This window comes from Astyanax mexicanus, chromosome 8 (genome assembly GCF_023375975.1).
Source record: "Astyanax mexicanus isolate ESR-SI-001 chromosome 8, AstMex3_surface, whole genome shotgun sequence".
Taxonomy (NCBI): Eukaryota; Metazoa; Chordata; class Actinopteri; order Characiformes; family Acestrorhamphidae; genus Astyanax; species Astyanax mexicanus.
In genome coordinates, this window is record NC_064415.1 from 2,386,033 (window position 1) to 2,413,026 (window position 26,994).

A 26,994-nucleotide genomic window follows, 5' to 3' on the forward strand; every position below is an offset into this window, starting at 1 on the left:
GGCCTGTGGAGTATTGTAGCACTCCAGGGTTTGTGTAAAAAGACATTTCATTTTGTCACTGTTCAATGAAAAACTAGTATCTTCATTTTTGTCGATTTTTAGTTTACTACATAATTTGAACACAGAAATCATCCCTTACACTGTGCCAAAAAACACAATCAACTCTTCAAAATGACCTGAAATTAACTCTTTTTACATTGACTTCCATTGAAATATTAGAAAGTTTTATATCCCTCCTGTATACTTGTTTTTCATTGGACAGTGACGAAATTCATAAAAGTACGCTATACAAGAAAAACAAACAAACAAGCCGTTTATACTCAATCCTTTATTAGAGATTTAGAAACTCAACAATGAAACAAAACCTGTTGGAGATGAATATGGAATTAGAACAATATTTCCACTTTTTGGGGGCGGGGATATCGGGGTGGGCGGAGCTGAGGTAATGACTCAGTGTTGGGGAGGGTGATGAAGGTGGTGGGATGGGTGTAAAAGACTGTTACAGACAGTATGGAGGGACAACAGGAGAACCTTTGGGTTCTCGGAGCTTCGAGAATAGAACAATCCCAGCTCAACCACGTTTAAAACCTCGTTAACCACGGCGGCCCCTCCCCCGCATACGCATTTACGTATACTGGCCAATGGTCCGCTTCCTCCCAACACGCATTTACGCATTTAAAGGCCTACACTAAATCCAATCTCCCACACACACACCAGCACTGCGCTCCACTGCGACGCCATTTCTATTATTTTATTTTTATTAGTTTGAGGTTTTTTAATGCATTTTTAATGGTTTTCTTATTTAACTCATTTGTGAGGACCCACATATACTCACACACACACACGCACACACACCAGCAATACTTAAAAGCAAAAGAAAATAAAACTTACACTCGTCTGTAGGTTTTTGTTACATTTTTAAAACGTTGTTTTTTTTTTTCCTCGCAGTTAAAGCAAAGCAGAATTATTTAATAAATTATTAAATTTATGACCATATTAAACCTCGACGACCTCGTGCAGCATCTTCACTGAAACTCAATAAACCCTGCTCACGTTTCGTCTGTTTTATTTCATTTTCTCTATGAGAACTTGTAGTAATAATAATAATAGTAATGATAATAATAATGATATAAATAATGCTTATTTAGACTGTGTTATAAATACAGGTACCATCTGTGGAAAAAACAGAGGTTGAGTGCCAAAGGGGGTTCGGTGAGGAAGTGTTTTATTAATTAGAACAATTAAAACAAAAATTAAATTAATCAGCATCTTTAGATCAGTGCTGATAAATATTGATAATATTAATATTAATAACAATAATGCTTGTTTAAGTAAAGGAAGCTCAAATATTATTAATTAATGAATTAGAGTGCTTTTTTATTTTTATTTTAATAAATAAAGAACCGTTTTAGGCTGAAGGACCAGTGAAACTGGTGCTGTATTGTGGCTCAATCAGGCTGGAAAACAAACAAACAAACAAACAAACAAAAAAAACGAATACTATTTTTTTTTCCAAATCCATCAATTTCTCACACACTTCTGCAGCCACCAGGGGGCGCAGGCATAAAGTAAAACGCAAATCACAGAAGATTCGGACGAAGTTCTGAAACCATACTGTAGTATATATATATATTTATTTGTATTTTATTAAATGTTGGTAAAGGTTTGAGACGTCGTTACGCGCTGCATCGCCCCTGCTCGGCTCGTTTAGAACGGACGGACGATGTTTCTACGAATCGGATGGGAATCTATCTTATCTATACGTACGTACATAAGTTTGTACGTTTGTGCAATTCTTTTTTTTTTTTTTTGCTATATGTAGTGTGCTAATAACTGATAATTGATAACCGATTAACTGCGATGATGATTGATTACGATTATGAGAACAGTTGGGGTGGGGGAGGGGTTTAGTTACTCTAGTTACTTTCAAACTAACTAAAACTTAAAAAAAAAAAAAAAAAAAAAAGAAAATCATCCCATTTTCTTCGTATCTCAATACAAAACAAGCAAGCGCACAATCAATCCAGTCGTCCAATCAGATCTATTTGGCTTTCAGCCACAGCCGAACTACCGACTACTGATAATCCACTGCTGGCCGCCGCAACCAAGGCGTATCGGTCTTATAATCTCCGATTTTTATATATAAAAACACACAACTTTAGTACTTTCGCATTCGGACAACTTTTTTTTTTTTTAAGCACACGTTAATACTCTCACTCTGTAGGAAGTGTAGATGCGCTATGAAACAAAAGAACACAAAGAAAAACGACAAAAAAAAAAAATTAAAACAGGAGAGGTTATTTTTTTCTTAAACAAAACAAAAAATTAAACACCACACCTGAAATATTCGTACATTAACGTCGTACTGCGTCTTCCTAAATTTTACATTTTTGCGCCAATTTTGGATCCACACACTGTAGAGTCTGTAGTAGTGTCTATTCTCCCTTTTACCCTCTATATAATCCTTTCTTAACTCTTGGTGTTTGTATTATTTTATTGCTTATAATTGTGGGACAAAAAAAATAATATAATATAAAATAAAAATAAATTAAATTAAATAAAACAAAACAAAATACACCAAACCAAAATTAAATCAGACTACACCTCAGCTGACAGAAAAAAACACTTTGGGCTTTGGGAGAAGAGAAGGAGATCAATTAAATCAATTAATACCCTCCTAATCAATAAAACAAACAAAGTATTGCTGTAAAGCTACTGTAGCCCGTCACGCTCTTCCACCCAAAAACAAAAAAAAAAGCCACGTGGTCTTTGCTAAAACTTCGTTAATCAATTTCGATGGAGTCTCACGCGAGTTTATCGCAGAACATCCGAACAAAACGACGAAACCTCTGATAAACCCCGGCCACGCCCCCTCACCTGCAGCCGCTACAGAAGAGTAAATAAAGAATCTACAGCACCCACGGCTTCGCGCTACAGAGTTTACACAAACAAAAAATATATAGAACTATATATATATAAAATATACAAGCTTAAACTGCAAAACACTGAACTCAAAACTTCTCAAATGGCAAACTTTCCCCGCCTTCACGTTCCCCCAGTTTCTTTCAATATTTAATAATTCAATAATTCTTTATTTTAAACAGCTGTCACACAAAAACCTCTCAAAAACGAGAAAATTCAGCAAAAGCTCCGCAAAATTCCTCAATCCCGCATATTAACCAATTAAAATTACTTGCACTCAGCAAGGCGTGGGAATGAGACGAAGTCGCGATTTAGAAAATTTAACAAGGTAACAAAATCTTGTTAGATCCACATTAGATCAATGTTGTGGCCACAACTTATTTACTTTTATTTTTATTTATGTTATCAGATCTCATCAGCACATCCATATCTTATCTTATCTTATCTCATCTTTCTTTTGGTCCGTTCGTAATGAAATAAAGAACTGGCAGATTTAAACTGAGAAAAGGTTTTTGCATGACAGCGATTGTTAAATTGTACATTTTGGTTGTCTACATTGCCGATTAATACTTAAACTATTTAAAACTATAAAGGAACATATATGGAATTGAGTACTAAATGAATTAGTTGGGTTTAGGTCTAGTGATTGTGGAGGACTAAGCTGGTTTTGGGTGAAGTTTAAGGGGTTTAGGGGGTTTAACAAAAGATAGATAAAGCATCTACAAAGTGCTCAGCATCAAAGTTAAAGCTGCTACTGTTATAAAGAAGCTTAAGAAGAAATAAAACATTCAGGTTCATTTATTACTGTTTACTACATAATTGTAAATATATATTTATATATATATATATATATCCCATGTGTGTTCCTTCATAGTTTTAATGCCTTTAATATTAATGCACAATATAAAAAACAATCAAATAAAAGAAAAAACACATTTAATAAGAATATTTGGGCTGTTTCCATACTTTTGACTGGTTCTGTGCCTGTATGTTATATTCACTAACCAACTTAAACAACCTCTGACTTCTGAAATGATGTGTTCTGAGTGTTAACAGGGGAAAGACCACTTTGAGTAAAAGTGGCTGGTTTAGGTTTACTAGAATACTTGGAAAGAAACCATTCCGAGACCCAACACATTCAAGCACACTACTACCATATAAACACGCTCTCAGAGTAAAGACCAAAAGCAGAGATGGCCAATCATGGTCCAGAACCTAAAACGATCCCCAGAAATTTAAATTACACTTTTAGATATTGGTTTGATTGGCTGCCCATCTACCTTTGCTGTAGCTAAGCTAGCCAGACAGTTGAAGCAAAATCCTGGGGTGGATCATCAATTTCTGGACCTAAACATGAACCTGCAGCTGCTAAAGAGCTAGGCTGCCTGTCAGAACAAAATCCTGAAATGGATTATCAAAATTCTAGACATGGACCTGAACCTGAACCTTCAGCTGCTAAAAAGCTAGACAGGCAGTCAGATCAAAATCCTGGGGTGGATCATCTATTTCTGAACCTGGACCTAAACCTGCAGCTGCTAAAGAGCTAGGCAGTCAGTCCGAACAAAATCCTGGGGTGGATCATCAATTTCTGGACCTAAACCTGCACCTGCTAAAAAGCTCGGCTGCCTGTCAGAACAAAATCCTGGAGTGGATCATGCAAATTCTAGACCTGTAGCAGAGCTAAGCAGACTGTCAGAACAAAATCCTGGGGTGGACAATCAATTCTGGACCTGGATTGGCCACCATTGGCCTACAAAAATAAAGAGTAAAAGGAGAGGATGAGGTGATGGGCCTGGTTTCTCCTGGACGTTACGGTGAGGTCATAGAGCAGTTACACTGTTACACTAGCGTGACAGCCACATGCACAATCAGTGGGACACCACAGCTCTAGTTATCCTAGGTCAAAAAGAAAAAGAAAAGAAAAAATAAAGGAAGGAGGAGATTAGGGAAGAAAACCTTACATGGGGTTCAAGTAAAAGATCACTGTTATCATCACCTGACTCTGAACTGTCAACTAAAGATCATCCTGATCAGCTAACGGACTGATCTCATCAGAACTGAACTGATTAACACTGCTGGAACACACAGACTTCAAACAGATCTAGAAGAAGAAATGCCCTCGCATCAAAACGCCCCTCCCACCGGTTCTGTTCGCTGCCGATTGGTTGACTGTGCTGACGGAGGGCTGGGTGAACTGAAACTGAACCAGTATCAGAGGGTGGGGGGGGTGAGGGGGTCGGCCCGGCTGAGGAGGAGGAAACCGGACTCGGGACTCGGGACCAGAAAGCTGCTGCTGCGGTCCTGATGAAGACCCTCCTCATCCTCCTCTTCCTCCGCTGGGTTCATTGAGGAAAACTGGAAGTAGAGGAGGAGAAGACGGTGGAGACGCTTCGGCAGCAAATTCATATGTTACTGCTGCCTGGAGAAAGGACAAAAAAAAAAAAAAACAGAATTCATTCATTCAATCAACCAACCAACCATTCATTCATTCAACCAACCATTCAACTAAATCAACCAACCAACCAACCATTCATTAATTCAATCAACCAACCAATCATTTATTCAACCAACCAACCAACCATTCATTCATTCAATCAACCAACCATTCAACTAATCAACCAACCAACCAACCATTCATTAATTCAATCAACCAACCAATCATTTATTCAACCAACCAACCATTCATTCATTCAATCAACCAACTATTCAACTAATCAACCAACCAACCAACCATTCATTAATTCAATCAACCAACCAATCATTTATTCAACCATTCATTCATTCATTCAATCAAACAAACATTCAACTAATCAACCAACCAACCATTCATTAATTCAATCAATCAACCAACCAACTTTTCATTCATTCAACTATTCATTCATTCAACCAACCAACCAACCATTTATCAACCAACCAACCATTAATTCAACCAACCAACCATTCATTCAATCAATCAATCAATCAACCAACCGTTCATTCATTTATTCATTCAACCAACCAACCAACCAATCAAATATTTAGCCAACCAATCAAATATTCAACCAACCATTCAACCAGCCAACCAACCATTCAACCAAATTAATCATTTAACCAACGAACCATCCAACCAACATTAAAGCAATACTGTACTTATTCTCAAAAAACAAATGATTGGTTGTTAATTATTAGTTTACATGTAAAGATTGGTGTCAGAAGTGGTTAATTTATTGTTGTGTTTATCTATGAACAGGTGTAATTATATAATTAACAGTAGATAATTAATTACAGAAGAATAATCTAATCAGAATCTCCTCAGGTAGAGGTAACCGCTGGCAGGTGGGGTTACCTGTGCATCGAGACCCTGAAAACATGGGGGAACAGAGCGAGTTCTGCCACCAGCAATCCTCCTGCTGGCTCCTCCCCAAACTCTGCTCTCCAAAACTCAACAGAGGAAACTGAGGAACAAACACAGACAAACACTGAAATTAGAGTAACTATACAGACCATACAGCAGAAGAAAATTCAACCCAGCACTACCTGACACATAACATTTATGATAATGTGATAACATGGAGTGGGGATCATTATGTATATCAAAGAGAAAAGTAATTTTTTTTATTTTTTGCTCATTTATTTCAAGTCATTTAATTCTAGTTGTTATGTCTGCTGCAATGTAAAAAAATATATGAAAAATTAAATTAAATATACATAATGAATAATGTGTCTGTTGCTAAATACACCCATAATCCAGTTCAACACCCCTACCGTTGAGTTTATAGTCAATTAGGATTAAACCTCACGAAAAGCCTGAAAAGCTCTGCTTATAACGTGATATTTTAACCAACAAATAAAAAAAACTGGAGTGAAATTAAACTAAAGTGACACACAATTAAGCCTAGCATTCACTCTGGCTCAGTTTAAAATAAAATAAAAATGAAAACAGCGATTAAAACATTAAATTCAACATCTGCATTAATTCATTCAGCATTTATTTCGCTTTATTTCACCACTGTGAAAAATGTTTGTTGAGCCAATCGTTTTATTTTGTTAGGTTTTAGTCCACATTCAAAAGATTTTCCAAATACATTAAATATACAGCTCTGGAAAAAATAAAGAGACCATTTAAAAATTATAAGTTTCTTTTAACTATAAGTTTAATTTTACCAAATTGAAAGCCTCTGGAATATAATCAAGAGGAAGATGGATGATCACAAACCATCAAACCACCAAACTGAACTGCTTGAATTTTTGCACCAGGAGTAAAGTAGCATAAAGTTATCCAAAAGCAGTGTGTAAGACTGGTGGAGGAGGAGAACATGATGCCAAGATGCATGAAAACTGTGATTAAAAACCAGGATTATTCCACCAAATATTGATTATTTCTGAACTCTTAAAACTTTATGAATATGAACTTGTTTTCTTTGCATTATTTGAGGTCTGAAAGCTCTGCATCTTTTTTGTGATTTCAGTCATTTCTCATTTTCTGTAAATAAATGCTCTAAATGAGAATATTTTTATTTGAATTTGGGAGAAATGTTGTCTGTAGTTTATAGAATAAAACAACAATGTTCATTTTACCTATAAATAAAAAAAAAATCAGAAAAAAAACTGATTCAGAAACTGAAGTTATCTCTTTATTTATTCCAGAGCTGTATATAGTTTTTTTCCCACAAAAAAATGTCTAAAAGAGCAGTGTGTTTGTTGTGCTGGATTACTGCACTAAATTGCATTACTTATTCAGCCTCTATAAATAAAATATTTATTTGCAATGCTAATGTGTGTCCCAATTTTAACATGTTAAATGCACAGATTAATAAAACTAACAAAGCTTGATTTTATTTCTAAAACATGAAAACAAAATACAGCAGTAAAACTTTATAGAACAGAAATGTAAATAAATATAATCACTTTATAGACTCTGGTTATAAACTCTATAAAGATATGTGTGTGTGTGTTTGGGGTTTGGGGTCAGGAGTGTGGATTTGTTGGGGATTTTGAGGATAAGGCAGTAAATGAGAGTAAAGCTCATTCCAGAGGAGCTCGGCTCAGAGTCTCGTACACTGATTACTGATTACAGAGAGAATGCAGACAAAACAGATCAGAGATCAGTGATGAACTCAGTTACATCACAATCAGAAAACTGCTGATTCACCACATCTGACAACTGTCCTGCTCTAGCTCCTCTATGTTACACAATATTTACAGCATTTCACAGCGTTTCTCACACGATTATTTTGGAAGTCGACTAATCTGACTTACTTTTCAGATTAGTCGACTAATCTGACGATTATTTCTGTAATGCAATAATCTTGTATGCATATTACAGCGATTTTTATTACTTTCAGCTGCACATAATAAATGTTAAGATTTTTTTTTTTACACTTTGTAATTAAATGTAAAGTTAGGTCAATGTCCTTTAAGCACTGTTGATATCCTCAATATTGCTTATTAAAGCATACATGATACGATAAAATATTAATATCAATATAAATATATATAAATGCATTTGATACTTAATAAAAGAACACTGTACCTCCAAATGTATATGGATCATTCAACCTAACCAAACTCAGACCGGGTTCAAGATTTCCCACCACTTTCCTCAGGTCATGTCGGGCTCAAGAAAATAGTCCACGACGAGTCTGTTTTTTAATGGTATATTTATTTTATATAAATCTATGGCGTTATAATCATAATATTAGGGATGTGACGAGACACTAATATCACGAGACGAGACGAGACACGATACTGGGTTCACGAGAACGAAACAAAACGAGATTTAAAAATAAAACATCAAAAATTAAAAATGGCTTGAAAACTAGAGTTTTATTTGACAAAATCATATAACACAAACTTAACAGACTGGTTTCTCTCACACATTGATTCTATATGAAATAGAAATAAGAATAAGAATAAAAAATAAAAAAATTAAACTTTTCTAGGTCTTATATAGTGCAAACAGTAAGTGCAAACCATACCTACTGTCGCGCAGAGCTTTTTAACTGTACCGCGAGACAGGTTTAAGCTTGACATGAAATATCGTCACGTTTTAATCTTGTGAGATCTCGTGCCACAAGATCTCGTCACACCCCTACATAATATAGTAAACTAACAAATAAAACGTGATAGGTCTGTGCTTCTTCAGTGTTGCAATGTTAATTACCATCATTCTGAACAGATTTCGCTTAGATTTCAAACAGGTTAAAATGTTTTTAAAAGCTCAGTTTTACTTTCAGTTCTACTTACTAAAATAATGTGGGGTTTAAATCAGGCTCTGGCTCATAAATACAGTTTATGGGGCGGATCAATCTACGCTCTATTACTTTGTGTTCACCCACAGCTTTTAAATTCTATAGGTAATGGTGCACAATCTGATTCCAGAGATCTGTACAGTGTGTTTAGCCCTGGCTGAACTCTATATTGGGCTACTGAAGGCCCTGATTAAATGGATTAGGTGTGTAAGGTGAGTTAGGTGTGTTCAGAATCAGTGTGTTTCCCAACCCGAGTGCTAAATAAAGCCTTAGCCTGCAATACTTTATTACTGTTTCTGTTTCGTCTTACAGAAACCAACACCCAGACCAGGTAATCAGCACAAGCCCTGACTCAGGAGCTTCAGAGCTTCAGGGAAGATGATGTGGTGCAGACAGGGTTTCAGGACTGGAGTTGAGTTGAGAAACACTGCTGAAATCAAGTTAGAATCTCTGCACGGCAGCAGATAGCCAATAGCAGGGCCGGGCAGCCGAGATGTAGGCTAATCTGATTAGCTATAATCCTACCAGCCGCTAAAAAGCAAGTGTTTGCGCTGTAACTGTTACAGCATTCTTTATTTATAGAGCTAAACTAGATAAACCAGGGCAGAATATACCCATAGCTTTTGATACAAACACCTCTGCTCTATGCTCTTTGCACTTATTGATTGTGATAAAGTGACTTCTGTCTTGTAATCAAGATGTTTAGCCAGAATAAGCATTTAAAACTCTCTAAAGATAACAGAAGAGAAAAGGAAAGCCTGGGCCAAGTGATGCAACTCCTTGGGCCGTGTTCGTTTTGCAGTTACGTCCTACGTAAGAGCAGCCCGGAGCTTACTGTTAATCATGGTTGGTTAAGTGTTAAAGTGGCTTCAATTGAGCATAAACAGGAATATAAGCTATTAAAGAATGTGTCAAGGGAAATAATACACTCTTTAAAAAGGTTTTATATGAAGATGACTGTTTCTAAGTATCCATACTCTCACACATTTTGTCACCTTACAACCACAAATATGAAAGTATTTTATTGAGATTTTAAGTGATTGTAAGGTGAGAAAATGTCTACACTGATGTCCTAAATTTGACTCACCGAATAGATTTTATTCTAATTCAGATAAGAGATTAATTTAGGAACATTTCCAATATGTTTTTAAAGCCAAATAGATTTACAGAGATCTAACGTAGTAAAGCAACAGATCTTGGGTGCAACAAACATTGCTATTGGCTAAATTCAATGGTCAATGGTGATTCAACAAAAGGTATGTTCTTCATGTTGAAAAACCTGCTGTGGTATAAAAATCGACATTATTTTTTATGTAGAATGTCTTGTGACCCTGGTTGGTGTACGATGTAGATCATATTTGTGCTAGAATTTTGATTTAGGCCGCTCTGACCACCTAATTTTAAAAATGTAGTTTTAGGAATTAACAAAACAAGAATGAAACCTATTAAACCATGAAAATCCGTGTATCATTCGTTCATTTGATATTCAATTGAGAATCAAAATCGGAAAATTAAAAAACCAATTCGTTTTTTCGTTTTTTCGTTTTTGAATATAATACCAAAAAACGAATAACGGCTTGTATTTTGTATTTTTATTTGGTTATCCAAACAAAAATTGGAAATTTAAAAAACGGACCAGGAGCCGAATTTGATTTTGATTTTGAACTTGACCCATTTGTGTGCCCGGAAGTTACTGATTTGTTTATTCTTGGTGGGTTTCTGTTGCGCGGGAGTTCACTGCAGTGTTATCTACACAGTCTGTATTGCTGTAGGCAGCATGGCCGGACTGGAACCACATTCTGGCCTAATTAAAGATCTTTTTGAAGGTGGTAAGACGCATGAAGAGATTTCGTGCACGTTGCAGCAAATGGGGATCCAGCGATGTTCTGCAATGAGTGTTAGAAGGTTCTGTGTTCAACACGACCTTAAGCGAAAAAGACATGTATTTTCTGTTGTCATATCGTCTTCTTTCACTGCAACGCGTTTAGTTCCTCTGAACAAGATAAAACTCTCCATCCTCAACTCCATCCAAAGCCTACAGCAATACAGACTGTGTAGATAACACTGCAGTGAACTCCCGCGCAACAGAAACCCACCAAGAATAAACAAATCAGTAACTTCCGGGGCACACAAATGGGTCAAGTTCAAAATCAAAATCAAATTCGGCTCCTGGTCCGTTTTTTAAATTTCCAATTTTTGTTTGGATAACCAAATAAAAATACAAAATACAAGCCGTTATTCGTTTTTTGGTATTATATTCAAAAACGAAAAAACGAAAAAACGAATTGGTTTTTTAATTTTCCGATTTTGATTCTCAATTGAATATCAAATGAACGAATGATACACGGATTCATGAAAACTGCAAGAACCACTGAGTCCATTGTGAACAGGCATTTATAATACCCTACTAAAGCAGGTCAAGTCATGTGCCACACTTCTCCTGCCTCCCAACTTTAAGCTCTTTAGTAGATTATGCAATTCCTGGATCCAGTCATCCTCTATTCACATTTTGTTTGAGACACGGTTACGGCCCTACTACACAAAAACACACAGCTCCCACACCATTTCCTCTTCTGAGTTTTTCTAAACATCTTAAAGATACAACAAAAATTTTTTTAAATCTTTACTCACCTCATGTAACTGTTGAGGAGCCTCATCGTATGACTTTTCAAACTCTGGAATCTGGCTTTTCCCATCACACCTGCAAGTCTCTCTTTCTACGCAGGACTCTTCTTTCTCAGGCGTATCTGTAGGCAACTCTGCGCAAGAGCCGGCCTCGGACGCCACTGCAGACGCTCCCGCAATCTCGCAATCCAAGCAAATCTCCGGTTCTGCAGTCGGCAGGGACGTACCCCCTCCCTCCTGCGAATCCAGAGAAGTCTGAGCACTCTTCTCCATGCCAGACTTCTTTAATCTGGGTAAGAATTTGCCAGATTCCAGTTCGGACTTCCCGTAGTAAGGGCCCTCGCACTCTGCGTCCTCCTCCAGAGGTTTGAGGTCTGCCTGCGGATCGTCGAAGAGGTCCGTCTGACCGGGAACGGGAAGACTTGTTTCCTCTTTCTCGGACTCTGCGTCGGACACGCTGCACCAACCCGGAGACAGTTCAGAGGCGGATATCGGCCGGAAGTGCGTCCTCGGAGAAATGCGGATGGCCCGGTACTGAGTGCGGTTGATTCCGTACAACCGCGGACAGAAGGGCTCGTTGTCCGACTCCGAGCACAATATAGACTTCGGCTTGAAGCCCGGGCTGAACGAAGCCATGTCTTCAGGTTCGAAGGAGCATTCCACATGCAGGACTTGGGAAAAAGGGTTATTTAGATCCAAGGACGAAAACGGGTAGTCCAGTCCTTGCTCCTCTCCGCAGTAGCCTCCGCAGGATCCAAGTAAATCTTCATGGAAGATAAAGGAAAATCCCTTATTCAGCCCATCCCCCGTCCCTTTGGTTGACTGATCGTTCTGCCCAAAGGACACCAAAGGTCTCCACAGAGGCTTGTGCCCAGGAGCGAAGCAACTGCCCGTGTTCACGACTGCATCCGTCCCCGCGATGGTTACCACATCAGAAGAGGAAGCCGCTGCTGCGCACTGCAACAGACTGCCGCAAGCATCGTCGGGCGGAACCACAGCCCATTCCTTGTCGTTGCTTAGGGTTTTTAGCTCTCCGTACACCCCTCCGAGAATAAACGACGTATTGTCCTTCTCTGAATTAATGTCCCAAGGTCTGGCAGGTGTCGTATAGTCCCCTCCATCTATCTTGGAGACTTTACCTTTGGCTAGACCCTGGTCCTCTTTCTGACCCTCCCACAGGTGATACTCTGAACGCTGCACGGCCTTCTTCTGGATGGGCTCGCCCTTCACCTCCACATCGAGACAGCAGGACTGGTAGCTAGAAGTCTCCTCTGAAAACAAGTTCTCACCTGCCTTCTCCACTCCAAGCGCCAACACGCAATCTCTGTCTCCAATGGCCATCCAAATGTCTTTTATTATTCCTGAGCTGTAATCATCGTTTTGTTGGTTTGAGTCGTCTGAGAACAAAGCAGTGCTGTACTGTTTGTTATCGTCCTGCTCTAACGCTATTCCACAAACAGACTCCAGTTTAGACACCTTGTTGAAGGTCTGGTTGGACGCCGTGCCTACACTCATTTCGTCTTGCTGGTGACTTGGGTTCTCCTGCAAAAAATCCAGAAGTTCCTCCTCCAGATACGAAGCTGGGATCGGAGGTATTACGCAGCCGATCTCGTCGCCGCCGAACTGAGCCGACTCGTCTGCCGGAGCACCCACTTGCTCACTGTCTGAACGAGTCTCCTCCGAGTGGGACCACGGACTGCAGGTCCTCGTTGAGAGGTTAGAGCAGTGTTCAGTTTCATCAAAGGCACTGTTTTTGGTCCAAATTAGCAAACGGGACTGTTTGTTTCCGAGGGGATCTAGACAGCTACTTGAATCTATGTTGTCGCGGCTCGACGTGAGCGAGTCGCAGGAAAAGGGGAAAGCAGAACTCTCGCTCTGCAGCTCGAAAAGCGAGAAGCAGGAGTTCAGGGCAGACGTGCTTCTACTGGTTTCTTGAAGAGGAGGTTCCCCAAGAGCGCCAGGCAGCCTGCCAATGTTAAACGGCACGCTGCCCAGCACCGGGGAGAGCCTTACCGGAGAGTCACCCGCACAGCTTTCTCCCTCCAAGTCCTCGGAACTAGAAGACGAGCAGCACTCCCACACGTGAGCTATGTTCTCGATGTCCTGGGTGAGGGTCACGTCGGCTCCCGAAGCTCCCAAACAATCCACCATTATTGCACTTTCCCCTTGCAGCTCAAAGCCGTCTAAAACTATGCGACACCCTGCCTCGACCTCTCTTGGCTCGCCGCTCTTTTGCCGAATCATGTTTAAGATCCGGCTCTCTTGTACTGCATCTGAGGCACTAGGATCCAATATGGATTGATATATATCAACTTCATAGAAGTGAGTGAATTCAGACAGATGCTCATCATCTAAATCTTGACCATCCTCGGGAGGAGGGCAGCTTGAGGTCCCGTTTAGTTCAGTGGCCTCCTCGTTTCCTTCACCGGACACTTCCACGAAGTGCCCGTCGACGAAAGTACCTGCTGCAAGGTACGCCCTTTGAAACAAGGAGTTGGCGATGCAGATCCCTTGCACCCTCTCAGACAGACAGTCCATGTCGATGGACGTGGCCAGGTCGTTGGGGGAGTCTGGCTTGCTGCGGTACTTTGTCTCCAGTTTGCTCTGGCCTAGCGGGACAAAATACTCAGAGATGGGCTCGGTATACCAAAGGGGTTCTTCCATATATTCCTTATTGTTACCGGCCTCACCTCCAGACTCCTTCACCTGAGCCCAGCTGGGATCTTTACGAATCTCCCTCAGCGGCCTCTTGCCTTTTTTTGTGTAGTGCTGCTGCTGTTGTCTTGAAGGGGCTTCAGCGGCGCCACAACTGCTTGCTGTGTTTCTACGCTCTTCCTTATCGATAGCCTTCAGAGCCAGTTTGACTTGCCCACTGCTTCGCCCCTTTTTGCTTCTGCTGCCAACCTCGCGAGACTTGTGCCTAATCCGGACTCCTTTGCTATTAGAGGTCTTTGTGTCTTGGTTACCACTGGAGCTTGAGCCTCCCTCACTTGAGCCAGAGGACCAGGATCGAGGACGGTGCCCCAAATCAGATCGGTTTCTGGCCTGCCTCTTGATTTGGTAGGCGACCTGGTCATCGGATACCCCAGTCGCGCCCACGTGGTATCGGTTCTCTTTTTCTTTCTTGCTGCGCCGCTGTTGAGCCTTCTCGGAAGTTGCGGAGGTGCTAAATGCATCAGAACCTTTGTCCTTGAAGACTTCGCCTTCGCTGGTGCAGTCTTTCGGGGAGGATGTGTCCGTGCTAGTCTGAGGGGCAGCGGATGAGGAGGAGCTGGAATATGTGCATGCTTTAGCCTTGTTCCACACCGTCATAATCTCTTGCAGACAAACAGGTTTCTCGGAGAGAGGTGGAAAGGCTTCATAGTACCTAAAGGAAAGAATAAAAAAAAAATGCTGAATGTTGTGGAGCTAATAAACATATTGCACTTATATATTAAATGTAAGAACCACTGATTCAATAGTTCAATAGTCCTAACAAAGAATTTAATCAGAGATAAAGCAAATCTCTTACATTTCCACCTGATCTTTAGAGGAAGGTGATTCAGCTAATTCAGGAGACCGAGATCCATCAGACTTCTTACTCGTTTGCTTCTCTTTTTCTGCAAGACAATGAATCACAGTAGTGCATTCTTTAAACAAAAGATGATTCTAAAGCACAACACAGTTAAACAGTCATGTTGACATTTAAAAAGAAAAAGAAGCAAACCTTTTTGTTTATTCTGAATGTCTTTGAGTTTAGAGCAAAGCTCCTCAACCAAGCTTTCAATTCCAGAGTTCTGAAACAGGAAAAAAACACAATTAGAAACTAAATCAGAAACCAGAAAAGTGCTAGATCACTTACAGTCTCTACAACCCATCCACCCAAAATAAGTGTATAAGTGTCTATATTTTTAGATAATTCTTAGACAATGCAACATATTTGTACATAGTGAAATTCCAAAAGCCCTGTCTGGACAGAATTAATTTCTCAGGGGGACGTCTTTGAAAAATATTTTACACTTTTAATCAGTGATAAAACTCCTGCATCCAGATTGCAATTGAAAAAACAGGAGGATCAGTGAGTTTTTAGGCTTTTTTTCTCGGTCACATGACATCAGTAGTGTTCAGTAGCTCCTCCATTTTCACTCGCTGTTATGTTTACGTGGATCTCTGTGAAAATGTGTGTCCAAAGTGTAATTACGGTGCGCGGCAGTGGATAAATATTTATTTAATTAAAGGCAAGGAGACGAAACTCAGAGATGTGCATCCGGACGGGACTAAAATGACTGGAGGAGCACGGAGTTCAGAGAAAAACAGTAGATAATTCAGCCTGTAATTTTCTCAGAGGACGTCTGAGAAAAACACCTACATGATCGTTCTGGATGGAAATAAAATCACAGAGGATAAAAAAATAACCATAAAAGAGAAAATTACCCCAGAACCCCCTGAGAAATGGAGCTAAAAATGTGTTCGTCATTTGGACAAATGTTAAAATAAAAACGTTATTTACAATTTAGCTTTTTAATGTGGTTTTCTTTTGATGAAGGATTAAAAAGTCTTACTTCATCAGAGGCAGAACGCAGGCATTGCACAGCGGCTTGCTTCTTCATCTCCTCCAGACTGAGGTCCGTCCCGGTCTTCCTCCTGCTCTTCCCCCACTTCTTCCCTGCGCCCTTCTCCCACCCCAGGAAGATGTCGTTCTCCTGTACAGAGACCATCACAAAACACATGCTGAGATGCTAACATCAAAACCCTGATCAAGATCCTGCAATAACTCATGAACAGATATTTTAATTTTGCCAAACTTCTACAAAATTCACAGCAAAGGACACTTGCTACTAGAGTTGGTTGGTATAACAGTAATAGTGTAAACTGTGATATTGTGTCTGTTGTGTCGCATTTTTGGTCTATGTGTCTCTAACACAAGTCAAAATAGCTAATTTATGTGCATTTAAGATCTGAAAACGGGTGAAGACAAACACAGGTCCATTTAAGTTGTATTTTCAGGTAAAGGAGTCTGCAGGATGTTTCTTTAGAACTCTTCAGAGATCATTTACCCGACTGTGTCAGCAGGTTTGGAGCTTTATCTTGTAAAAGTGTGTGATTTTTAGCCTCATTTAGCTGTGCTGTTAGCCTGTAAGCTAACGTTATCGCTCTTTGCTGTGCTATTAGCAGTTAACCTCTAAGCTAAAGTTATTGGCTTGTGTTGTGGTGTTAGCAGTTAGCCTATAAGCTAACATTATCAGTCTTTGCTGTTCTGTTAGTGATTAACCTTTTAGGTAACATTATCAGTTTGAGAAAAACTATTAAAGTATAAAAACACACCATGATTTATAAAAATCTGAATAAAACAAACAACACTGCTATCTAGTGGGTAAGGTTTCAACACAACGCTAAATACGCCACTTCTGACACCAATAATTTATCTTAACTAATAATAAAAATCAAAACTATGTTTTTGAAAATGAATTCTAGGGGTGGGCTCTAAAATAATATCACGATATTTCAGGGTATTTTTGTGATAACGATATAATTGGCGATATAGGAAAACTAAAATAATAAATAATGTATTAAAAATAATATTTCAGGAATATAGTATAATAGTATAACAGTATAATCATAATGTGGCAAAATAAATAATATAGCATAAAATAATATAATGCAGCAAATAATATTGCAGTATATTTAGTGCATGCATATAAACTGCAAACTAAAACAATTATACAATAAATACACCTAAAGCTTCACAATAAATAATAAATAATAGACTACTTTTAAGACAGAACAGCCCTATTATCACGATATGGATTTTTAATATCATGATATTTCTGTGTCACGATATATTGTATACGATATTATATTGCCCACCCCTAATGAATTATATAGTATTTTAAAAACATGATATAATTGACTCAACTTAATTTATAAAGCACTTTAAAACCAACATCAGCTGAAAAAGTGCTATACATAGAGAATTATAAAACATAAAACAAACACTAAGTAATAAAAGACAAGGAAAAAATGCAATTAATAAAAATTAATTAATAAAAAAGTAAAAAACCTACCCAAACAAGATCATGTCTCAGTTTGGGTCAAAAGCCAAAGAATAAAAATGAGTTTTTACTCGAGATTTTTTTTATTTTTTATTTTTTTTTAAACATGAGAGCAAAGAATTATAAAAGCACTGGTATGGTGACTTGGTTTAAAAGCAGAGTGTGTTATTTAATTAGTTGCATCATCTAAATACTCTTAACATTTAAAAGGGCATTGTTATTTAAATGTATTTAATGTAATGATCAGAGTTTAGAGACACTTTAGAAGTGAAATGATCTGTTTCTGTGTTTCGGAGCAGAGCTGCTACGATCTTCCTGTGCACTGATTATTATTGAAGCAGTTCCAGCTAATCTCACACCATCTCCAAACTGAACACACAGAGAAACTAAAAATCAACTAAAATCAGCATCAGCAGAGTTCCCTAAACCCAACTCCAACAGCACGAGAGGCAGGATGTGCTGGAGTTTAAGATTTTGCACAAAACCAAATACAACAAACCAATAAACTAAAATCACAAAAAAGCGTGAATTTAAACTTCAGTATCAGTGCTGATCACACTGCAGAACTACAGATCTTCCACAGGAAATGGGTTCATCTGACCACAAACAACTTCTGTAAAAGAAGAATCGTTTACTGATAATTGTTTACTCACTGATCAGCTGTTCTCTTGTGTTCTGTTACAAACAACTGTTTTACAATCTGAACAATTAAAACTATTATTTTACACAGAAGCGAATTTTTTTTTTTTTTTTTACAATGAACAATGAAAAATAATCTTTCACTACAAACAGAGGAGGAACATTGTTTTAACTATGTGGTAATATATATTCTAATTACATACACTGTTAATGCAGCACCCCAGTAATTTAGTTACATTCAACTCAAGATCAGACGTTTTAACAATAAAAAAGTCATTTTTTTCTGGAACCGATTGTTCTTTTCCATAGATTTGGTTTGTTTAAATAACCCTTTCAGAGCTGGATTATCTACAGTGATGGGAAAATAAATGTAAGAATGCTGTTTTCGGCCTGTAATGCACCAAAAAGAAGACTAATATTCCACTGTAAAATATGTATAGCAAATAAATCCAATAAACTAAAATATTTATAATTTTTTTTTATCATTTCTTTTGCATTGGAAGCCTGAGCGCAATATTTTAGATTTTATATAGAAAAGATTAAAAAGTGTTATAAAATCACAATAAATTTGTAAAAATAAAAATACATTTTTATTTATGTTACCCTTCTAGTCCCGGCAGGTCTCGCTGCTGGGGGCATCTAAATAAACTAAACTTTTAGCATGAAAAAAAATATTTTTAAACGAGTCCAGGATATTAATCTACGAACATTTTTCTCCTAAAAAGTTTGATTTCCAATGTTTTGATTGAAATTACCGATTATAGACACCACAACCACAATAAGAATAAAAATCTAAATTATAATTAAGAATTGCTCATATATTTGTTATACAGCTATGGAAAACAATAAGAGATTTTGAAAACCTCTGGCCATCAAACCAAACTGAACTGAACTGCTTGAATTTTTGCACCAGGTGTAAAGCAGCATAAAGTTATCCAAAAGCAGTGTGTAAGACTGGTGGAGGAAAACATGATGCCAAGATGCATGAAAAAAACTGTGATTAAAAACCACTAGGGTTATTCCACCAATTATTGATTATTTCTGAACTCTTAAAACTTTATGAATATGAACTTGTTTTCTTTGTATTATTTGAGGTCTGAAAGCTCTGCATCTTTTTCTCATTTTCTGCAAATAAATGCTCTAAATGACAATATTTTTATTTTTATAATTTGTGAGAAATGTTGTCCAAGATTAGTTTCAGAGATTAAATATTTTTAGATATTTGAATGTGAGTCTCAAAACTTTAATTTTTTTATAACTCAGGCAGTGAAGGTAAAGGTTGGTACCTGGTCCTGCAGGTCGTAGTCGTAGCTGTCGTGCAGCAGGAGGCTGAGGACGTATCGGGTATAGATCATAGCGTCTATCCCACATTTCTCCAGCTCCTGGCCCAGCCAGCTCTGCACTGGACCCAGAGACTGCAGCAGGGACATCTCCGACGGGGGCAGCGAGCCCAGCACAGGGAAGGGCCGCAACACGCTCTCGGGGGGGGCAGGACCGGACGACTCTCCGCTGACTGGACGCATGGAACTTTAGGTGGGGGCCATTCTCAGGTGCAGGGGCATTCTCTCGGGTGGGGTCGAGAGGGTGACGGAGGGCGGCCTGGTGAGGGGTGGACTCACTCACTCCAGGGGGACGGACGAGGGGGGGCTACATGAAGGGACATGTAGATTTTTTTTTTTTTTTTTAGATTTTTTTTAATGCTATTAGCAAGGAGGGGGCTCTAGTCTTCAGGCATGGTTAGGACAGCTGATAGCTGGCAGCTTACAGGAGAACACTGAGCGTCTGAGCGTGCTCAGTTTCAATCAGAGACCTTCATGGTGGAAGACAGCTGGCTACAGGAATCACCTGTTAAAAAAAAAAAAAACACAAACAAACAAAGTTTACTGATTAAGCATTTTTGCTATCGAAACAGCGGGAAAAGTACAACGTGTGCAACTCAAAACACGCAAAAGGCATGTACTAACTCTCTTAATTACTCACGGGTTTGTTTTAAGCATAACTTGATTGCTATTTTAATGGCACAGCTATCTAGACGTGTTCAATGCTTATCAGCAGAGGAAACTGACCAAGTGCGTCTTCATGCACCTTATTCTTTCTGCACCCATGTTGAAATGAAAGCGAGGCTGGGTTTAAATGGCAGTATCTGTTTACTTAAAGGCTACAGTAACTGGATTGAGGGTTATGTGCAGTAGCCAGCTAATCGCCTTTGTTTGCTGTATTAAAAACGTGCATGTTAGCTAGGTTAGCTTGCTAGTTATCTAGTTACTAACTAACTTATTGACTGTAAAAAAAACTCTGTAGTTTGTCTAACTACAGTCCTCCTTACAGCTTCCCTGAATTATCTGTGCAGGTAAATATCGCGGACACAGTATCCTTCTTTAACTTTCCCATTCCAACCAGTGTCTTAAAGAAACAAACACTCTTATAAAGTGTTCTGAACTTATTGTTGTGTCCAAGTTAATCTGTAATATCAAATCAGACATACAATTAAAAGTTAACACGTTTAACAAAGAAAATAGCCAGTTCAGGGTTGATCAAGTCATAGCCGGAGATCCGGGATTAGCTAGCTTGCTATCTCTCTGCTAACGTTCATCTAGCTCAATTGGCTGGCTGGGTCATATTAATATGGCTAGCCTTAGCTAGCTAGCTAGCACAGTAACAAATCTTAAATTGAAATGGTGATTTCTGCTGATTTTGTGAATCTATTCATGCTTAATTGCAGGATCCTATGGAAGGGAAACTATGGAAGGTTTGATGTTTTATGAGAATTTTTTCTTTTTAAGGAAGTGCATTGCTATCACCCATCGGTCCACCGCTATTGCATTCCCCAAAGCCTTGTTCTGGTAGATAATGATGACGCAGGTGAATAAAATGCTTTGAGTTTACAGCACTGTTGGCGATGGTATAGAGCCCTGTGGTTTCTTTGAACTAAGGCATAAAACATTTCAGATGCGTCAAAAATTCACATTAATTTAAAAGTGAAACCACTGCACATAATCATAAACCTGTATAATGTATGTATTACACAAACAAACACTCATGAACAGAGCGTGTGAGTAAAAATATAATAAAAAACACCTTTGAGAAAGAATAATGTAAATAATGTAAGTATCGGTATGATATAAATGTAAAGGTAAAAGGTATTTTGAACCGTACTAGTTTTTACACGGCCCATGCAATTCATTTATTTTTTCATTCATTCATTCATTCAATAATCAGGTTCTTATCAGTTTCTTCAGGGTCAGGGTCTCAGTGTGTCCAGAGTCAAGGCATTGGATACTGTATCCCCAGAGAGAGAGAGCCTATAACAACACTTCATCACAGGTTTTTTTTTTTTACATAGTACAGACACATTGATAAAAGTTTCAAAAATGCACAACACTTTCCCAATCCAGTGTGTAAATACTTAATCTCATGACCTATTTTCTCTCAATGTCGTCAGGTTAACCCACCCTAGAGCAGACCACAAGATTAATAAATAAGTCTCCAATCATAGTGTAGATACAGACAAAAAAAAGTCATTTGTGATAATTAGAGGTGTGCCAAAAAATCGATTCACATAAGAATCTTGATTCTCATTTACTACGATTCAGAATCGATTTAAAATGTCCCAAAATCGATTCTGAGGGGCGGGTTTTAGACTGATTTTGGGCTGGGTATTTTTGTTGGACCTGGCAACCCTGGGGATAGCGCTTGTCCTTTCAAACGGAGATCTTCCAGACACACACAGAGCGTAGGTGTTTGAGAATCACCGGTAAGATGGCAGAACAAGCACTATATTACATTAGATTAACATGTAGTTTCAATGTTTTATGGCAGAATGCTTCATAACAAGCATAAAAAAGATCGCTAGTAGTTAGTTTCAGTAACTGTTAGCTAGCTAACTAGCTAACTTTCCAGTTCCACCTTAAATAACGCTACAGGTGGCAGCGGGCTGCAGCATTTAAGGCGGAACGGAAAAATACAATAAGCTAATCAGAGCTAATTTCAGCTCCTCATCACAGAGGAATTAAGGAATGGACCATATGAATTAATTTCTCCACCTCCTGCCCCCTTTCTGAAGAAATACAACGGCCTTAAAGTTAACTAGTTAATCAGCAGCTGCTCCTGAACTTTAGCGCTTCACTGCTATCATCACATCAGCCCAGCAGCGTCACCTACACACCACCGCTAGTAGCCTGGTAATAAAGCAGTGTTATTTATTATTTATTTATTGTTCATTAACGTCATTGTGATATCCCAGTGATTCCTCTGTCACTGAGGACCCACATTCCTGCACATTTTATTGTTTTTGTAACACATTACCTGCTCCAGGACCAGTGTATATTATGGAGGGTTTTTTTTTCAATAAGATTCATAAGCCAGAAGCAGAAATTTTTATAATTCAAATCGTTTTGAATCAAAAATCGATTTTGAATCGAATCGTGGCCCCCAAAATCGGAATCGAATCGAATCGTGAGATAGTAAACGATTCCCACCCCTAGTGATAATGCTGTTGGATATCCTGATGTTGATGTGAAACACGATAAATTAAGATTGTAAATCAGTTTAAGTTTTTTTTAAGGTTTTTTAGAACTTCTTTTGGCTGCAAATCCATTTACACAGGATTAGAAGTAGTTTGGAGTGAGCATTCACTATGGACCTCTACCTCACTCTACATCCAGTGTGAAGCGCTAGAGTAATTCGAGTTTCCTGTTATTCACAATTTAATCACAGCTCTTTCACGATGTGTTTATCAAGTCGTATACAAATCCATCATACTCAGAAATATGTCATTTTTTGTCTCATTTGTTGAATTGGGTTCTCTTAATCTACTTTTAAAACTGTTTTAACTCAAATTTAAAGGGTTCACAAACTTGTGAACTATGTATGAGTATCTTATAAGATACTGTACTGTAAAGAAGGTATTGTGAAGCAGCTCACACTTCCCCATAGCAGTGGAGAGTATCTGTTTCCTCCTGCAGAGCTCCTGAACAGGACGGCAGTGTATCTGTCGGCGGAGGGCGTGTCCGTCAGTCGCGAGGCGGACATATTTCTGGTGAAGAGCTCGCAGACAGCAGTAAAGCCTGATAAGGAACTCGACTGTGCAACGGGAACAGGAGCTGACCGGCTGTGCACTTTATTCTGCTTTCAATTACAACAGAATAATCAAAATAACGTAAAAATAACATTATCTGCTGCACAGATCTGTAGAACAGCTTGTACAAAACGCCAGGACTGCCCTGTACTAACCTACTGACTGAACCTCTGAAAACTGCAGTAATTAATAAATAAATAAACATACTACTAAACCATACAGTAAAGCCCTGTGCCCTTGTGAGCGTGAGTGTGTGAGTGAGTGTGTGTATGTGCAGGATTGCAGGCGCTCGTAGCCATTACGGTGCTGAGTTATTTATAGATTAACTAATGTTAGTCCGGCTCTGACACTTTTCAGACACCCATCAGGGGCATCCCGATCAAACACGCCAATTGTAGTACAGATTAAATCCTGAAAATATCTTGTTTTTCTCCTGAAATTGAAGCCATTAGCTCCTGCCTCATATTATAAGTGGATCCAGAGTTGTGAAATCGAAGAGAATCAGATTAATTCAATCTAATTCCACAATTATTTGGAAATCAGAAAGATTAAGAAATTTATTGGATTAATACTTTGGTATTTTAACACTGTAGTATTTTTTGGGGTATTTTTTCCCTACTGTACTTGTATAAGACCAAAACTCATATCAATTGTTTTAAAACCCAAAACATGTTTGTGTTCAGTAAAACGACAAATAAAAATCAAGAATAAGCTTAGCTGTAAACACACAATTTAACACAAAGTTCAACCTGAAAAAGCCTACTGACCTGAAATTTCTTAGCACATATAAAGCAGCAGAGAGTTACTTCCCATTTTGTTGATTTACGATAAAAAATGTGACAGAAAAGTGAAGCACAAATTGACTAATAAATGAAGATTGGTGACCAGCTTAGTTTAAAACAGGCCTTTTGCAATAACTAGTTTTTTGGACAATATATTATCTCTGAAATAACTGTACATGTTGTAGAATGACAGACTAAATATATGGGGTTTTAAAATTCTGCAGTCAAAAATCGCAAAACAAGAGTTGGCAAAATAATTTAGACAGAACAATGTTTCAGTTATTTGAAGTCATATTGTGCTTTGGTGGTCTGCTGGCATTTTCAATACTAAATGATAATGCAATAAAACTGTAGTTTTTCATTTGAAAAACGATTTTTTAACACCAGTTAGCAGCTCCAGTCCAAAACTCCTAAATCTGCACATCCCTATTCTTGCTAAAATATGTTAATATCAGAGATCAGTTAAAAATACTAGGAAATTTGATGTTTATACATAAGAAAGAGAGAAACAAAAGCAGTTCACACAAACATGAAACTTAATAAAGGATTTAAAAACAGAACAAACACCAACTTACTGTACAGATATAATGCAGTGAACACATTTTGATGACAAACTATTCTACCAACATAACCAGACAGGCTGGTTAAACATGGCTTTGCAAGTAAGTTTACACAAACACAATCTCACTAAAGGATTACAAACAGAGTAAATGTGCTAATTTACTACAGTGTAAATACAAAATAAGAAACTGATAGTAATATATGACAGACAAAAATGTATATATAAAAAGAAACATTTCTTTGTTTCATTTTAATATCTATAATAAAATTACAAAAGCCACAGAAATAAAAACTATCTACATGCTTCTGAAAGAAATTTTCCCAATTCATTATGCATTGCTCCCTGCGAATCAGTCAGTCACAGCTGTGTACTGACAATAATGTATACTGCATTTACCTAGAAGTGTTTAAAAGCCATATCAACAAGCTTAAAACATTCAGTGATGCGATACATATAAAAATAGAAGTATTGTCCAACCATAATTTTAGTGTTTGTGTGTGTTAATTGAGCGGATCTGCTGTTACAGGAAGAATACAACCAGCTATCAAAACCAGAGTAAATGTGCCAATGTTATCGTAATATTTGACCTTACTAATTAAAGACACGAATTAGACACAAATCACAACTTCAATTAGTTTAATTAGTCACTAAATCTATAAAATAAGAGTGTATTTTATCTTATTTCGTTGAGATATGTAAGCTATATTAAAAGCATGAAGGTAAGATAGCTGACAGATACAGAACTACTACACGGGTTACTGTCAATCTAGCAACTTAGCTTCCAAACCAACCAAGCAACAAACCAGCCAGACAGACTAATAAAACACGACACTTACAAGTATAAGAGTTCTGCAAGCTAAATCTACGATGGTTAACAAATAAATAAACATATACAAACTTAAAAATATGTTTACATAAATGAGAGACATAAGGTAAAATTGTCAATGTTTTTTTTTTGCTTTCGGTAAGCCGGCTACAGGCTCTGACTGCATTAGCTAGCTGACATTTAAAAATGTACCCGCTATATATATAGGAGTAGAAATGCATTTTAATCGAATAAATCGTGCTGTACACCAACTAAAAGTAGCTGTCACTGTCATAATCGGTGTTTATTTATATATACACTGTATTTTAATCAGGGTTTAGCTGCAGTTAATCGGGCTGACGCAGCTAAACGAGAAAGAACCACCGGCCGGTAACAGGGTGGTAAAACATTTAGCTACCGGCCCGTAACACGGGTTTAATGTGCATTTTTTAACCGTATTCTTAGTTTATGAATCAAAATAATCGATTAATTATCAGTTCTAACCATTTAATCTAGTTATACTTCCATTAGCGGTTCATGCTAACGAGCTAACTAGAGAGCTAACCTGTATTGATTTGAACGACATTAGCTTTAGCATTAGCTAGCTTGGTCGGGCCCCGCTAATCCCCTCCTACACCACAAATCAACGTCCAAGCTTCGTCCACACCGTAAACACCGCTCAAACGCTCGATAACCGCTAAACAAACGACACAAATCGCCGATTATAAGCAAACAAACGTTAATTTCACCGCAACGAATAATCGTTTTAGCAGCGGCTCGCTACATCCGGGTACCTGCCCACAGCCGTTAGCTTAGCACAGCTAGCTCCGTCGTCTTCCACAGACCCCTAAACACGCACAGCCCCGCGCCGAAACCCGGCTCCGCACTCACCGCCAGCACCGCGCCTGACACCCGGACCGGTAACGGAGACCAAATCACGCGTTAATCGAAGCACAGCGATTAAAATAAAGCGTTATTTTTACCTGCCGTTAAAAGCAGCAGAAGCGGTAACTTCTCTCCCGCTGCGCGGCTCTCACTCCGCCGTCTCCACGGCAACGAGCCGAAGACCGACCGCCCTACTAATGAGGGGGCGTGTTCCTCCGCCGCGCCCGATTGCATCAGAGGATTAAAGTAGTACGCGGGCCGAGCGCTGAAACTCACGCGCTCAAGATCACGACTGTGGGTCATTATAACGTCATAACAACGCCAGCATATCAGCGTCACAGAAATACATAAATAATACATAACAATCAGTGTGTGTCATACTATAAGAATGTATATTACTGGGTTATGTGAAGTCTAAAATATAAAATATAGACC

General features: G+C 38.4%; 1 protein-coding gene across 4 annotated transcripts; it reads right to left on the reverse strand.

Moving 5' to 3' along the window:
* Positions 1-313: 313 nt before the first annotated feature.
* kiaa0232 (KIAA0232 ortholog) lies at positions 314-26,794 on the reverse strand. Of its 4 annotated transcripts, XR_007440360.1 has the most exons (9): positions 26,566-26,584; positions 19,735-20,293; positions 16,319-16,459; positions 15,484-15,553; positions 15,289-15,406; positions 11,784-15,144; positions 6,248-6,356; positions 4,437-5,341; positions 314-4,269 (listed from the first exon to the last, which is right to left on the reverse strand). XR_007440360.1 is itself a non-coding variant. In XM_007240580.3 (8 exons), the coding sequence occupies exons 2-8, from the start codon at positions 19,969-19,971 to the stop codon at positions 5,325-5,327; spliced, it is 4,053 nt and encodes a 1,350-aa protein (XP_007240642.3). In that variant the 5' UTR covers positions 19,972-20,293; positions 26,658-26,794; the 3' UTR covers positions 314-5,324. The 4 variants fall into 4 exon arrangements, 3 of the variants coding, with proteins under 3 accessions (XP_007240642.3, XP_049338634.1, XP_007240644.3); XM_007240580.3 differs by lacking the exon at positions 26,566-26,584 and adding an exon at positions 26,658-26,794 and having other exon boundaries at positions 314-5,341; XM_049482677.1 differs by having other exon boundaries at positions 314-5,341.
* Positions 26,795-26,994: the final 200 nt, after the last annotated feature.